Source organism: Otolemur garnettii, unplaced genomic scaffold, assembly GCF_000181295.1.
Source record: "Otolemur garnettii isolate 467f Iridium unplaced genomic scaffold, OtoGar3 scaffold00070, whole genome shotgun sequence".
NCBI classification, from domain to species: Eukaryota; Metazoa; Chordata; class Mammalia; order Primates; family Galagidae; genus Otolemur; species Otolemur garnettii.
Genome location: NW_003852465.1, coordinates 8,192,155 through 8,207,783, shown reverse-complemented (window position 1 = coordinate 8,207,783; position 15,629 = coordinate 8,192,155). Strand labels below are relative to the sequence as shown.

The following is a 15,629-nucleotide window of genomic DNA, read 5'->3' as shown; positions in this document are numbered from 1 at the left end:
TCATTGTTGTTTGGCGGGCCCGGGCTGGGGATTCGAACCGGCCATCTTAGGTGTATGTGGCTGGCGCCTTAGCCGCTTGAGCCACAGGCGCCAAGCCACAACACATTCTTAAGGACCAGACTCCCTAAAGCCCAGAGACCATCTTGCCTCTGATTCCCTTGTTCTTTCCCTTGCATACGCCTTTTCATCACAGGAAACCCCATTTTCCTCCATGCAGTGGAGTTGGAGTGCCCCCCCTCCCCGCCCGCCCCCCAGCCTCCCCACCCCCGCAGCCCCAAGTGTTGAAGCCCCTCCTACCTCTGGCCTTTGGCAATGGAGGAAGGCTTCCTGGAAGAGGAAGGCTTCCTGGAGGAGCGGTGGCCTCCTGACGCCCCTTCCCCCCACAGTCATCCTGACAGATGAGGAGGTGCAGCGGAAGCGTGAGATGATCCTGAAGCGCAAGGAGGAGGAGGCCCTGAAGGACAGCCTGCGGCCCAAGCTGTCGGAGGAGCAGCAGCGCATCATCACCATTCTGCTGGACGCCCACCACAAGACCTACGACCCCACCTATGCCGACTTCAGCGAGTTCCGGGTACGTCCCCTGCTGGCCTGGCAGGAAGATGGAGGAGATGGGGGGGTGTCGAGGGCCAGGGGAGTCCTGGCACAGAGCAGGGGAAGGGACAGAGGCTACTCTGCCCCTCTGGCATCCAGAGACCTTACCCTCCCCCAGGCCTTCCTCAAAGCCCTTCCAATGAGAGATCAAGGGCCAAGGGCAGAGGTAGAAAGGTGGCCCCAAAATGTACATCTCCAAGACCCTTCCTTTTCCTTCCAGCCTCCAGTTCGCAGAGGTGCAGGTGGAGGGAGTCATCCTTCCAGGCCCAACTTGAGACACACCCCCAGCTTCTCCGGGGACTCCTCATCCTCCTGCTCAGATCACTACATCTCCTCTCCAGGTAAGCAGGACTTCATGCCTCCCACCCACTTGCCCTTGGGGGGAAGGAGGCAGAATTCTCCTGATGTGAGTGGCATTTATATACTGAGTGCCACAAAACAGCTCCTCCTTTGCAGAAGAGGAGGAAGGGCCTGGGTTGGGCAGGGTCTGGCTGTGTAGGGTCACCCTCCTGAGCCATGCCCTCTTCTCCAAGAGAGACTTCTGCCCAGAGCTGCTTTCTTGGGGATGACCTCATTCCTTGGTCCTAAGCCCTTTAGAAGGTGAAATTTGGAGTAGAGGGAGATTGAGTGGGTCCTATTGCAGCCTACCCTCCACTGGAGCCCTGGGGGATGGCTCTGGCCCTGGAGGACCTGTCACCTCTAGCTCATGTGAGAGACAAGGAGGTAGTATGCTTTTCTCGTAAGGTCCTTTCTACCTTCCTCTTCATCATCCTGCCTCATCCTTCCCCTGCCCTTGTCTTTCCTTCCTCTCACCCAACCCTGGCGTTCTCTGCCTGGGCCCTGCAGGAGGGCAGGGATGCAAAAGCCCCCTTCTACTAGGGCAGGCTGAACTCTGAGGTATGGTACTTCCAGATTCAGTAACGGATCTGGGGGTGGATCTGGAGTAAGTGGAAGGGATCTGAGTGCCACTGGCCAGACATAGTGGATAGAGCCAGTGTGTCCACCCACCCAGAAATGACAGGGAGGGGGCTACAGAGAAGCACTGACCACTGCACCCACTCTCCCAGACCCTTACCTCTCCTAGATATTACATTTTTCTGCCCACCTTCCTGCTTTTCTCACTCGGTGGCATATTCATTTGTACTAGCGAGGGTCAATCTGTATAAGCCACACACTGGTCCGTACTTTATCTTTTAATATAATTTCATATTATTTAAGAATTTTGATGCCCTCTCTTGGGGTAACTGATTCAGAGTGCTCACTCCCACCAATGACGTGTTCAGAATACCATATAGTTATTTAAAAATCTAGACAAGTGAACTTTCCAAATAAAAAAAAATTATTATGTAAAAGTAATGCATGTTCAACATAGACATTTAGAAAATATAAAGTGGCTCAGCGCCTATAGCTCAACCAGCTAAGGCGCCAACCACGTACACCTAAGGTGACGGGTTCGAATCCCCAGCCCGGACCCGCCAAACAACAATGACGGCTGCAACCAAAAAATAGCCGGGCATTGTGGTGGGCGCCTGTGGTCCCAGCTACTTGGGAGGCGGAGGCAGGAGACTCGCTTGAGCCCAGGAGTTGGAGGTTGCTGTGACTGTAATGCCAGGGCACTCTATCCAGGGGGACAGCTTGAGGCTCTGTCTCAAAAAAAAAAAAATAAAGTAAGTTATATGTATATAAAATCTTTTTCTTTAAATTGGGCAATAATAATAACAATGCAAAAAAAGTAACATTCACATTGTCAAATAAGAATATGTCTATTATAGAATGCTTTGGCTCTGAGGTTCAATATGGAGTCATCAGTTATGTATATAAAATCTTTAATCCTATTTATGTATATAAAATCTTTAATCTTATCATCCAGAGATAATCACTGTTAATACTATGATGTATTTCTTTCCTATCTTTTTTGAAACGTGTGTATTCGGAAATGGAATTGTGTCATGTACAGTCTAATGACTTTATTTTTCTCTTAAGAGTATTTTGTATCATATTTCTATAGCATTCAGCATGCATCTGGAATATCATTTCTAAGGGATTGGTTATCTAGAATGTTTCTGAGTTTTTTTGTAAGATAGTATAGTTGTGGCTCAATTTATTCTGGATCTTTTCCTCATGATGAATTCGTGGGAGTGGGATTACTGGTCAGAGAGTACATATAAATTGTAGGCTTTTGACGCATGATGCCAAGTGGTTTCTAGGTTACCTGCACAAATGTACACCTCCTTTAGTGTCCCAGCCCTGCATAAGGACTGCCTAAATTCCTGCATCTTTACAAGTACTGGCATCAACATTTTTTTTAATTTCAAAATATCATGGAGCTACAAATGTTTTGGTTATATGACTTGATTTTGTACAGTTTGAGTCAAAGTTGTAAGTGTGCCCCTCACCAGATAGCAGGCATTGTATTCATTAGGTGTGGATTTACCCCGCCCCTCCTGCCCCCTGGTACCCACTTGCTTTCTGTTGAGTTTTACTACCATGGCATCACATTTAAATACAGTTGTTTCTAGGTTACAGATGAAAGTGTGATGTTTCACTTTGCAGTCTTTGATCAAGGCTGAACATTTTTTTCTGTAGATTGCTTGGGACCAAATTCATTTTGAATTGAGTTCATTAGGAACAAGGCGTGGTCTGACAATCAAGGCTTGAGGGCTCCTCATTTCTCTGAGTATCTCCGGCTCTTTGATTTTACTGTCTCCTGCCACTGAAGGAAGAGACTAAGAGAGTTGTAGAGGGAAGCCTGGAGCTGAACTGTGACCTGTGGAGAGAGGATGGTCACTGCAGGATCCCAGCTGGTACCTGCCATAGGCAGAAAGGGCCAACTCAAGCGTCCTCAAATAACTCCTCTTCCCTCATTTTCCCAGACATGATGGAGCCATCCAGCTTCTCCAACCTGGATCTGAATGAAGAGGACTCAGATGACCCTTCTGTGACCCTGGACCTGTCCCAGCTCTCCATGCTGCCCCACTTGGCTGACCTGGTCAGTTACAGCATCCAAAAGGTTATCGGCTTTGCCAAGATGATCCCAGGATTCAGGTAAGAAGCTTCTGCAACCTCTGGGGAGCACAGTCAGAATCCTAGGCTGAGCTAGAAGAAGAGATCACCAGTCCACTGTGTTCCCAAAACAGACGCAGGCCCTAACCAGACCTCCTCAATCAGAATCTCTTGGGTAGGCCCAGGAATCTGTATTTTAGGAAGTATACCCCAGCCTGTACCACTCTGTGGGCCAACACTTGAGAGCTAGTCCATCCCTTAATGGACTTTCTGGATGACAGAATGAAAACCCAGCAAGGGCTAGCCTGGGTCCCTGCCTGGTGTTGCAGCCAGTATGTCAGAACCAGGCGTACAATTCCCAATTCACTGCTGTGTCCACTCCTCTGGCTTGACTCTAATCCTCATATTATCCCTTTAAATTCAACCTGCATTATCCTTCCACACCCAACTCTGAGGTCAGAATAAATGATAGAGAAGAGAAAGGTTGGCCATGGAGACTTGTGAAATAGTTAGGAGGACTAGAGAGAGACAGGTATAGCAGCACATGTGCCCTGGGCATCTTTCACCCAAATTTAAATTTAAAGATCATTTCCTAGTCATAGTGATACCTTTTTGCCAAAATGGATAGGTATAAAGAGGTCTACTAAAGTAGGGATCCTCCTCTGTGGATTCACTCATACAAACTTTGCTCATTCATTCCCATGTTTTATTGTATTAATACCAATATGTGAATATTCTTGCAGTGTTAACTATTTTTAAGACCATAGAGTGTGACACTTTTGGTTGATGTTGGGAGACAGTTATAGCTGTAGTTATGTACAAATGGTCATATGGCATATTGCCATAAGAAATACATCGTGTAGCTGAGAAATAGAAAGAAGTAAATCAGTACTAGGTAACATCTGGGGAGCAATAGCTGTGTTACAGCAGAAGGAGCAGGACGCTTCCCAGGGTAACTCAGATTCAGTGCTGGACTACCAGGAGCTGGAAAAAGAGTTAACATTGGCCAGTGCCAGAGCAGACCTGATATAGGGTGCCGTTCATCTCTCAGGGAAGCCATTAGTTATTATCTAAATCACACTCTTGCCAGCTAGATGTTGGAAATTCACAGAACTGTTTCTGCCTGAAAACAACTGGTTCTATGTTACCTTATGCCTCTCAACAAGCCAATACCAGAAACTCTCCAATGTTCTTTCCCTAGAATTAGTGTGAAAATTGGGGGGCGATCCCTGTGGCTCAAAGGAGTAGGGCAGCAGGCCCCATATGCCAGAGGTGGTGGGTTCAAACCCATCTCCAGCCAAAAACTGCAAAAAAAAATTGTGAGGAAGAGATAAATATCAAATGGTGCTGACACAGTCCTGGTGCATCACACAAGTTGGCTGTAAAGATAGGAGCAAGAGCCCCTGGCAGGCAGGAAGGAGCAAATGACTTGTCCTGTGAGCCCAGCAGTGTGCAGGGCCTGTGGTTTCCCCTCAGAGCCCTTCCTTGGAACTGACAAGACATTCCTTCCACTGAGCACCAGCTCCAACTCCTTCCTCCTGTAATACTGAAGCTTACAGTTTGCAAACTTCATGTATTCCAAAGTTGTGTTTTGTGTAAACAGCTAAGAGAAAAACACCGAGGCACTGGCATCCATCCTAATGCCAGCAGCAGTCCTCACCTAGCCAGGATTTGTCTTTCCTGGCTCTCATGGGGAATTGGACAGAGGTCCCCTGAGTTCCCAATACCAAGGTTCAGAGTTCTAAGTGGTATCTGGGATTGCACACATGGGAAAGCTGTCCTAAAAAGAAAGTTATTTTTTAAACCAGATTACACCAGTGATGTCCTTATCACCAAGTAATCCTAGTAATTCACCAAGTAATTCACCCCATCCCCTTGGCCTCCTTAGTCTCGGACATATACCTGACATGAAAGGCACCACCCTCCCATCAATTGCTCTCCCCAGGGTAAAGTTAAAGGACCTTCCTTTCCTCACTTTCTCCAGGGTTCCCTAGTCTAGCCCTATAGTCAAGGCCAAAGTGAGGTGCATATGGGCAGGTTCTGGAGCTGGCCAGCCATTGAGGCAAAATGAGTTAAATTCCTCCTGAACATCTGAGTTGGCTTCTCTGTCTTCAGCGTGACTTGAAAAGTCCCAGAACAGAATGCTGTCTAGTGAAAAGAGCTCCTGAGGGGAGCACACTGATGAGGACACCCGGCTGGACAGAGGTGATGCCAAGCCTGGACAGGAGTCTTAGTGCAAGCTCCAGTTGGGCCCAGGTGGGGCCAGCCCAGCAGCTCTCTGTTTCTGCTACTTTCCACACTTAGGGGTACTGTTTTTCCAGGAACTGAAAGAACCATGGCTGCCTGTAGGCGGGGGTGGAGGGTGTGGGGAAGGCAGGATGAGACTTCTATGTGGGTGAGTGGAGGAGGGAGCAGGATGAGTCTTCTATGGAAGCATGAGACCGATGTGGGGCAGGCCTGGATGGGCTATTCTGGGCGTGAACTGCTCTGCCGAGGCCTTGCCCTTACTCCCTCTTGTCACCCCCTCCCTCAGCCTCCCAGCCTCATCCCACAAACCTCCCTGCTACAAAAGAAAGGTGTGAAGGAGATGGTGTCAGGAGCAGCATCTAAATGGCCAGAAGCCTTAGATCCAAGGACCTAGGACCCTCAGGCTTCACCAAGTAAAATGTATAAGAGATAAGGCCACATCAGCTGGAGCCCAGCCGGTGGGCTACATAAATGCCTTCCACTTCCCTGCCATTTCCATTTCCATGGCCCCTTCCTGGCCAAAAGCTTAGGGGTCACCAGCTTCTCTTTTCCCGTTCCCCTTCCTCCACATTTGTTTACTCAGACAACAAGTAGCCTTCTTATATAAACCGCAAGGGATAAAAGTCGACTAGGACATGGTTCCTGGCACGCTGGGATGCAGTGTCTGATAGAAGAGATAGACATGTAAACAATTGCCTCAGAGAGATAAGCGAGCTACCGTGGGAATCTGGGCAAGGAGGGCTGGACCCTGCTTGGGAGAGGCAGAGACAGACAACCATGCGGTTCTAGGACACGGCTCAGATGTGAAGACTGAGGCGGATATGAGCATCACACAGGTCAGAGCTGGGGCTGAGCCTACATCGCAGAGCCAGGGCCTGAGCCCAGGCTGAGCCTGCATCACAGGGCCAGGGCTGAGCCTGTATGGCAGAACAAGTTCTCTAGCTGGCTTCCCTTTCATGCTGCCTCAACTCCCACCTCACCACTGTCCCTTCTTGTGGCTATGACCTAGAAAGTCCTTAGTCTGTGGGTGATAATTTGAGGTCGTTTTAGGTCTGCTCTCATGGCAATAGTATAATGAATCACCACTAGCAGTGATCCCACTGAAGTCTCTCCGGCTGCACACCCATGGGACGCATGTTCCCCGCTGGCCATCTGCACTGAGTGGGGCATTGAACACAATGTATTATGTAAGAAAATAGTCCACACAGAATTACCCAGCGAAAGTTAGAAGCAACCAGAATGTTCCAAAATAGGCAGCTGGGAGACTGAATAAATAACTTATAGTATATTGCTGTGATGTAATATGATGCAGCCCACTAAGAACTGGCCTAAAGGCTGTTAAACCATATAGAAAGTGAGATACAGGTTCTGCGCCTGTGGCTGAAGCAGCTAAGGTGCCAGTCACATACACCTGAGCTGGCGGGTTCAAATCCAGCCCGGCCTGCCAAACAACAATGATGGCTGCAACCAAAAAATGCCGGGCATTGTGGCAGGTGCCTGTAGTCCCAGCTACTTGGGAAGTGGGGGCAGGAGAATTGCTTGAGCCCAGGAGTTAGAGGTTGCTGTGAGCTGTGATGCCATAGTACTCTACCCAGGGCAAGAGCTTGAGGCTCTGTCTCAAAAAGGAAAAAGAAAGTGAGATATAGAATTAGTATTAACCCAGGTATATTCAAAACACACATATTTTTCATAGAAAAAAAGAGAGGAAGGAAATACACCAAAATACTAAGTGTGGTTGTGAGCAATGTTCATTTTCTTATCTATGTTTTTTTTTTTTGGCATTTTCCAAAGGTTTAATAATACATTTTACTTACATAACATGTCATAGAGGAGGTGCCTGTGGCTCAGTGAGTAGGGTGCCGGCTCCATATACCGAGGGTGGTGGGTTCGAATCCAGCCCCTGCCAAACTGCAACAAAAAAATAGCAGGGTGTGGGCGGCACCTGTGGCTCAAAAGGGTAGGGTGCTGGCCCCATATGCCGGAGGTAGCAGGTTCAAACCCAACCCCAGCCAAAAAAAAAAAAACAAAAATAGCAGGACATTGTGGTGGGCAACTGTAGTCCCAGCTACTTGGGAGGCGGAGGCAAGAGAATCACCTAAGCCCAAGAACTAGAGGTTGCTGTGAGCTGTGATGGCCACAGCATTGTACCAAGGGTGACAAAGTGACACTCTGTCTCTAAAAAAATAAAAAATAAAAAAATAACAAGTTAAAACTAAAATAGGGGTGGTATTAGGTTTTATTTTTTAAATGTGGATTGGGCATCTATAGAAAAGTGACAAGGATGGTGAGACATTTAGACACTGTGTCATTAGAGTGTCTGTCTTGGAGAAGATGAAAAGAGGACATGATAATTTTCTTTAAAAAAATTAAAAATCTCATTAGCTGTGGTTAAAGGGAAGTCCATGGCCAATGGAGAAGTCTGGTCCTGTGCTCCTCGAGAGTACAAAACTATAAGCAACAAGTGAGTACATTGTCGTGTGGGCTGCAGCCCAACAGAAGAACACCCATTAGGCTGGGTTTGATGGCTACTCCTGGAATCCCAGCATTCTGGGAGGCCAAGGTGGATGGATTGCTTGAGCTCACAGGTCCGAGACCAGCCTGAGCAAGAGCAAGACCCTGTCTCTAAAAAAAATAGCTGGGCCTTGTGGGGGGTACCTATAGTCCCAGACACTTGGGAGGCTGAGGCAAGAGGGTCATGTGAGCCCAAGAGTTTGAGGTTGCTGTGAGCTATGATGCCACAGCACTCTACTGAGGTCAACAAAGGAAGACTCTGTCTCATGGGCAGCGCCTGTGACTCAGTGGATTGGGCGCCGGCTCCATATACTGAGGGTGGTGGGTTCCAACCCAGCCCCAGCCAAACTGCAACAAATAAATAGCCAGGCATTCTGGTGGGCACCTGTGGTCCCAGCTACTCAGGAGGCTGAGGCAAGAGAATCATCTAAGCCCAGGAGTTGGAGATTGCTGTGAGCTGTGATGCTACAGCACTCTACCAAGGGCAATAAAGTGAGACTCTGTCTCTAAAAAAAAAAAAAGACTCTGTCTCAAATAAATAAATAATAAGAAGCAGAGACCATTAACACAGGCGCTAACAACCGTAACTATATCCAGAGGCCATGAGTTCCCTGACCAGGAGACTCTTGCAGAGGCTGTGTCGGAGCCAGGTGTCAAGAACGCTGAAGGAGAAACTAGACCAGACAGTCTCTGGGAGGAGCCTTCCCACTCTAGTTCTTCGTGGATTTTGCAATACACAGCCTTTGCTGGCCATCCTGACCACACCAGCTTTTTCATTCTCCCTCTATCACCTGCGGATGCGAAACTCTTCATTTGTTAATATCTGCTTCTGCCCTTACATATCAACATTCAGCCACAAGGGGGATGACAGCCTGTCTATAGGATGTCCAGCAGGACATAGACCATCAGGAAGAGAAAGGGAATAAAAGCCTGGAAGCAAATTGAAATACGTGGGCCTCGCTTTTTCCTTGCCATTGTTCAAACAAGCCTGATGCAACTCATGACTCAGAATAGTGGATTGGCCTCTTGACTCATCACATATATTTATTGATTCTCTTGTTGTGCTTGGGGCTCAATGATCAGTGTGTGGGCAACATCTGTGTAATTAAGAAGTGGTACTTGCTGGGCGTGGTAGCTCACGCCTATAATCTTAGCACTCTGGGAGGCCAAAGCGAGTGGATTACCTGAGCCCAGGTTCAAGACCAGCCTGAACAAGAGTAAGACCCCCTCTTTAAAAATAGCCAGGCATTGTGGTAGCTATAGTCCCAGCTACTTGGGAGGCTGAGGCAAGATCATTTGAGCCCAAGTGCTTGAAGTTGCCATGAGCTGTGATGCTATAGCACTCTACTGAGGGTGACAAAGTAAAACTCTGTCTCAATTAAAAAAAAAAAAGAAGAAGGAGAAGTGGTAGCAGACCTCCAGTACCTCACAAATAAGAGTCAGAGGCTGGATGTGGTGACTCACACCTGTAATCCCAATACTTTGTGAGGCCGAGGCTGGAGGATTGCTTGAGACCAAGAGTTTGAGAGCAGCCTGGGCAATACAATGAGATCCCCATGCCCATCTCCACAAAAATATTTTAAAAATTAGCTGGGTTTGGGGGTGCATGACTGTAGTCTCAGCTACTCAGGAGGCTAAGACAGGAGGATCACTTGAGCCCAGGAGTTGGAGGTTGCAAGAGCTATGATCATGCCACTGCATTCTGGCCTAAGCAACAGAGCCAGAGATAAGCACATAAAGAACAGAACTGAGGGGAAAGGGCAAAATAAGAGCAGCAGCAATGTGCAATGGGTCAGAAAGAAATGTTGGGGATTGAGGGGACCAGAAAGACAGGATGGAACATAGAAAGGTATTCCTGGCTGGAGCCACAGAATGCTCAAAGGCACGGTGGTGTGAGGGTGCCCAGCATCTGAACACAGAGCAGCCTGATGCTGCTAGAATGGAAGGTCGGTGGAATACGCAATGGGAAAGGGGGCTGGAAAGACAGGCTGGAGCCAAGAGATGGAGTATGAGCCTGATCCTGGGTGTTTGAGAGTCAGTGAGGATTTCTCAGCATAAGAGTGACATTTACTATAGCAGTAGGAAGAAAGATGAGTGCGAGATCTGAGACTTGAGTACAGGACTCCAGGAGGAAGCTATCATAACAGAGGATGGAGTTCTGAAACACAGCAGTCTTAGTGGGAGGGGGCTGAGGTCAAGACCTCAAAAGACAGCCTGGAGACAGAGTTGGCTGAGCTTGCTCCTAAAAAGGACTGGAGGCCAGGAAGAAGGAGAAGAAAGCAAATTGTGGGTGATGTTGAAGATGACTCTGGCTATATCATTTGCAGGCCATCATGTTCACACCAGGGCACTGGGACCTTCCTTAGACTCTGTCTTCCTGTCCCTGAGAGCTCTGGCTGCTTAGTCCCCGAGTTCTCCTTGTCCTGTTAACTGAGCCACTTCCCTTCTTGCCTTGGCACACGATCTTGCATCTCTCAGGGACACACTCTTGTCCTTTCCAACGAGGGTACAGTCTCCTTGATGGGGACTCAGGGCACATGCTGGTCACCCAGCAGGGGTATACCCATCAAAAACACTGAACTGATTTGTATGACTTGAAGGTCTTGACCTGACCTCCTCTCCTGCTCTCCTTGGCAGAGACCTCACCTCTGAGGACCAGATTGTGCTACTGAAGTCAAGTGCCATCGAGGTCATCATGTTGCGTTCCAACCAGTCCTTCACCATGGACGACATGTCCTGGAGCTGCGGCAGCCAGGACTATACATACGGTGTCAATGACATGGCCAAAGGTGCGTCTGGACTCCAAGCCAGGCACCTGGGTGGGGGCTTAGCAGCAACAAGGAGAAAAGGGTGAGGGGTACACCAGTTGGGGTTGGCGGTGGGGTGAGTGGCTCCTCAGCTCTGCCCACAGCATCTGGCCATTGTCTCTCATAGCTGGACACAGCCTGGAGCTGATTGAGCCCCTCATAAAGTTCCAGGTGGGGCTGAAGAAGCTGAACTTGCATGAGGAGGAGCATGTCCTGCTCATGGCCATCTGCATTGTCTCCCCAGGTATGGGCCTAGCAAAGAGGAACTCAGGTATCCGGGAAGTAGTGTGAAGGATAAAGAGCTCTGAAGGCCAGCAGGGCCATCTGCAGTGAGGAGGGAGCAAATCAGAGGCAGATGAGGAAATGCCCACTTTTGCTGGGTTTGCGCACTCCATGTGGTGTATGTGAAAGCTCCCTTGCTGCCCTTGGCTTTGCCCTGCCGAAACTGTAGGCAATCCATTGGTAGGATCTGAGGAATGAGATGAACACAGTTCCTCAGGCCACAGAAAGACCTGAGTCTTCCCATACTCAGGCTCTGCTCTTAAGTGACTGAGTCAAACTTTCCTGTCACTTGAGGATCTTTGAAGGCAGGGTACAAAACCCTGGGGCCAATGGACAGTTCTGCCTACATAGTTTATCAGACTAATTTTGGAAGCAGTGTGCTGTGACCCTGGTTTCTTCTGCTTGTTTGGGGTAAGAAGAGAGAGAAAAGGCTGAAGAGATAGTTACTGTGGCCATAGGAATGGTGATGAGTGCCCAAGGGAGACAGCTCTGCCTCTGCCTAGATGGTGTTCAGGGTACAGGCTAGTGGGCTCTGCCCAGGGATGCTTTTCTGGGCTGGGGGCCTCCCTGGCCCAGCCAGCATTCACACCTTCATTCATTCATACACTCAGTGGTGTGCAGCTCACTTTATTGAGCACCTACTAGGTACAAGGCACTGTGCTGGGCATAGGGATTTAGCATCAAACAGGACACAGACTCTTCCCCCATGAAGCTTAGTAGGAGATATGAAATAAGTTTTACCAATTCCTAATATGATGAGAGTTACTAAGAAAATAAAGACATGATACTATGGGAGGATGAAATAGGAGGGAACCTGATGTGTCTAAGGCATAAAGGTAGAGGGTTGTCAGGAAGCTGTTACCTGAAGCATCAGTAAGAGTCAGGCAGAAATGGAAGCACTGAGTTCCAAGCAGAAGGCACACAGATGTGAGGCCTGGAGGCCAAATAGCACGGCACATCAGGACGGTGATGGGCAGAGCAGAGTCAGGGAGCCTGGTGAGGTCCAGACAGGGGACCCAGGACTCCATTACAATGCAATAGGAAGGCGTTGTGTGGCTTTGGGCCAGGCAGTGGTGTCACAGATCAGTATCCCTAGGGGGGTGGCCCAGAGGTGCTGTGGTTGGGTGGCCGTAGATGGGAGTGGGGCAAGACTGAGCAAGAAGGGGCCCAGTTGGGAGCTCCTGTGTCTTCTCCCCAACTCTGGTACCCATAGACCGTCCCGGGGTGCAGGATGCCACGCTGGTGGAGGCCATCCAAGACCGCCTGTCCAACACTCTGCAGACCTATATCCGCTGCCGCCACCCACCCCCGGGCAGCCACCTGCTCTACGCCAAGATGATCCAGAAGCTGGCTGACCTGCGCAGCCTCAATGAGGAGCACTCCAAGCAGTATCGCTGCCTCTCCTTCCAGCCCGAGTGCAGCATGAAGCTCACGCCCCTTGTGCTCGAGGTGTTTGGCAATGAGATCTCCTGACTAAGGCAGCCTGCGGTGGTGCCTGGGCAGGGCTGCTTCTCGCGGGCCATGGGCCCAGGCCTAGGGTCCGCTACTGCCCAGCAGCCCTCCCCACCCTCTCTGGAGTTTAGCCCCTCCTCTGCCACCTTCCCTTTCCGTCTAGCCCAGCCTCTCTCCTGCCGAACCTAAGCCCAGGTTCCCCTTCCTACAGGCCACAGGCTGCTCCCAGCCCCTCAGGACCTTGGTCATGAGGACTTGCTGTTTATTTGATAGAGAAACTCATGTGGGGGCAGAGGGCAGAGGCTGAAGTCAGGGCCTCGTCCAGGGACACCACCACTTCTCCACAGGTGGCTGCTGGCTGGCACCAAGGGAACAGGTGGGAGAGCGCACCCATTCCTCAGGGACAGAGTACCTCCCCCACTCCAGGCCCACATGTCCAAGCCTGGTGGGGATCTCCCCCTCCACCCACCATGACAAATAACTGGCCCACAGCCCCACTCTTCCCTAGCTCACCCTGGCCACCAGACTATGCTGTCTGTCTCCAAGTGGCATGCCACAATGGGGCCCCTTCCTTTGCCGTCCCACATGTCTAGGACACTTGCTGCCAAGAATGACCAAAAACAAGGTGACTAAGGCCCAATTCTCACCTCCTCCCATCTCTGGAGGCCAAAGGGCACTTGCCAAGCCCCTCAGTGCCCACCTTTGTCCCATTGCCACAGTCAGCCTCCCCGGGGCAATAGGTCTGGGAAGATGAGATTTCTCCCTGGCGCTGGAACCACTGGCCCAGAACCCAGCTGTGGAAAGGCCCAAAGTGGAAAGAATGCAGGGCCTGGGTGGTAGGGAACAGATAAAATCAGTCTCCCAGAACAGTAGTAGGTGGGTGACCATCCCTGTCATCAAGCCCATGGATCCTCAGCCTGGGTCTAAGGGGTTGGTTGACGTGGGAGTGCTCCTTTTAGCAATTCATGTGGCACACCGAATTGCCCCAGGTTGCAGAGATACCCAACCTGGTCCTCACTCCTCCCCTGCCGGTGCCTTAGCCTCCCACCCTGGGGATGAAGCCCTCCCCCTCAGAAGTTACTGGATCTCCCAGCAGTGTCAGTGGAGAAGCAGTGTCTCCCTCTCTGCTTACCAGCAGGGGCCACATCCTCTCTCCCGGGCAGGGTGGAGCAGAAGAACCTTCAGACCCCAGCAGCTGCGCCTGCCCTCCCTGCCACCGAGGTGCATCTCCAACACTGCTCACCCGCAGAGCAAAAGCCTGTGCTCTAGCACCCAGGGTAGGCAGAGGGGGCTCCTCAGAGAGAGATGGTGGAGGGGTGGGGGTGTCAAGCTGGTTCCCTTCTTATTTTCACTCCTACATTCAAAAGTCATAAGGGGCCTGTGAGGCAGGGGTAGGGGACTATAACTTCAGGCTCCATGTTCCGGCCCAGGAGGTGGTGACCCTCTGTTCATTTATTCCAGGGTGGGGTTTCTTGATGAGAGTGGGTTGCAGGTGTGTGGGGCCAGTGAGGAAGGGGGTTCTTCCAATCACTGTTTGTGTTTGGTGAACATGGCTGCATTTGAGGTATCAGCAGGGAGGTAATGTCAGTGGGGACGTGTGCCTCCCCACCCGCATTTGTGGTTCCTCAAACACCCTGGGAGGAATCGGACTTAACACTGCAAGGGCTGTCAGTGTCCAGCTGGCCCTGCATCTCTCAGAATTCATCAGGTGGGAAAATCATCCAAAAGCCACATTCCTTATTGCAGAATAACATATATAAAGCTTAATCTTAAGTGTTAGATGTGAGTTGTTTTCAGAATCAGATTCCATTTGTATTATATTCTAATACAGAGAGGAGCAGGCGCCACTGAGTCAGAGATATTTATGGAGGAAAAACTTGCATTGTGAAAAGTCTGTACATTAATTATTGTTGCTATTTTACATGGGGCTAGGGAGAGACCCCTGTTTGAATTTAGCTTCAGAACACGTGGTCCAGATTGCAATTCAGTGAGAGAAAAAGCTTGAAAATTGCTAAACTAGTTCAAGCCCCTTAAAAACTATCACTTCGAGGAGGGCGGGAGTCGCCCAACCTCATAACATTGTTAGAAGTGGCGTCAGGGCTGGGTCAGACCTTGGAATCAGGGTCCAGTGTCCTTTTCACTACACCACAGTTGAGCTCAGACCCCGTCCAATCCCCCAGAGGCTGACCCAGTCCCTTGGGGGAAGCCCTGGGTTTCAGACAGAGCAAGTCTCCATCCGGGACCCCTTCCTTCCGTGGGTTTAATGCCACCATCTCAGCAGGAGGAGGAAGAAGGACACTCAGCCTCTGTCTCCATGTGAACGAGACCCCCATCTCTGTGTGGCCCTGGCCCACTGGGCTCTCTGACTCAGTCCTGTATAATGCTGTTGCCTTATCAATAAAGTGCATTTGTCTTTGTAAAGTCTCCGCTTTCCCAGCTGTCCCTCTGGCCCCGCCTTTTCCAGGGAACTCGACTGAACTTTAGAGAACATTGGTTACTCAGTCCTGCGGCCCACAGAAACCCAAAACACTCCCAAAGGGAAGCCTGGGAGCTGGAAACAAAAGAAAGCAAGGGAAAGTGAGGTTTTGTGAGGCTGAATTGAGAGAAAATATTGTCATCTATTGTTTAAGAACAGTAATTTTCAACCCGCATCCTGCAGCACACTGGTGTACCATGAAGGGATCTTAGGTGTGCCATGAAAAATTTTAAAGATTGTTAATTAAATTATTTTCTTTT

At 49.8% G+C, this 15,629-nt stretch overlaps 1 protein-coding gene across 3 annotated transcripts in view; it reads left to right on the top strand.

The window, feature by feature from the left end:
* VDR (vitamin D receptor) overlaps window positions 1-13,205 on the top strand; it is a 54,735-nt gene extending 41,530 nt beyond the window's left edge. Inside the window, exons 4-9 of one of the 3 annotated variants that reach the window (XM_012807486.1) lie at window positions 387-571; window positions 812-932; window positions 3,465-3,636; window positions 10,990-11,141; window positions 11,287-11,403; window positions 12,655-13,205. In XM_012807486.1, the coding sequence (XP_012662940.1) occupies window positions 387-571; window positions 812-932; window positions 3,465-3,636; window positions 10,990-11,141; window positions 11,287-11,403; window positions 12,655-12,914 (1,007 nt within the window). In that variant the 3' untranslated portion in view covers window positions 12,915-13,205. The remainder of the gene's footprint in view (window positions 1-386; window positions 572-811; window positions 933-3,464; window positions 3,637-10,989; window positions 11,142-11,286; window positions 11,404-12,654) is intronic. The other 2 variants (XM_003793570.2, XM_012807488.1) reach the window with 2 other exon arrangements.
* Window positions 13,206-15,629: the final 2,424 nt, after the last annotated feature.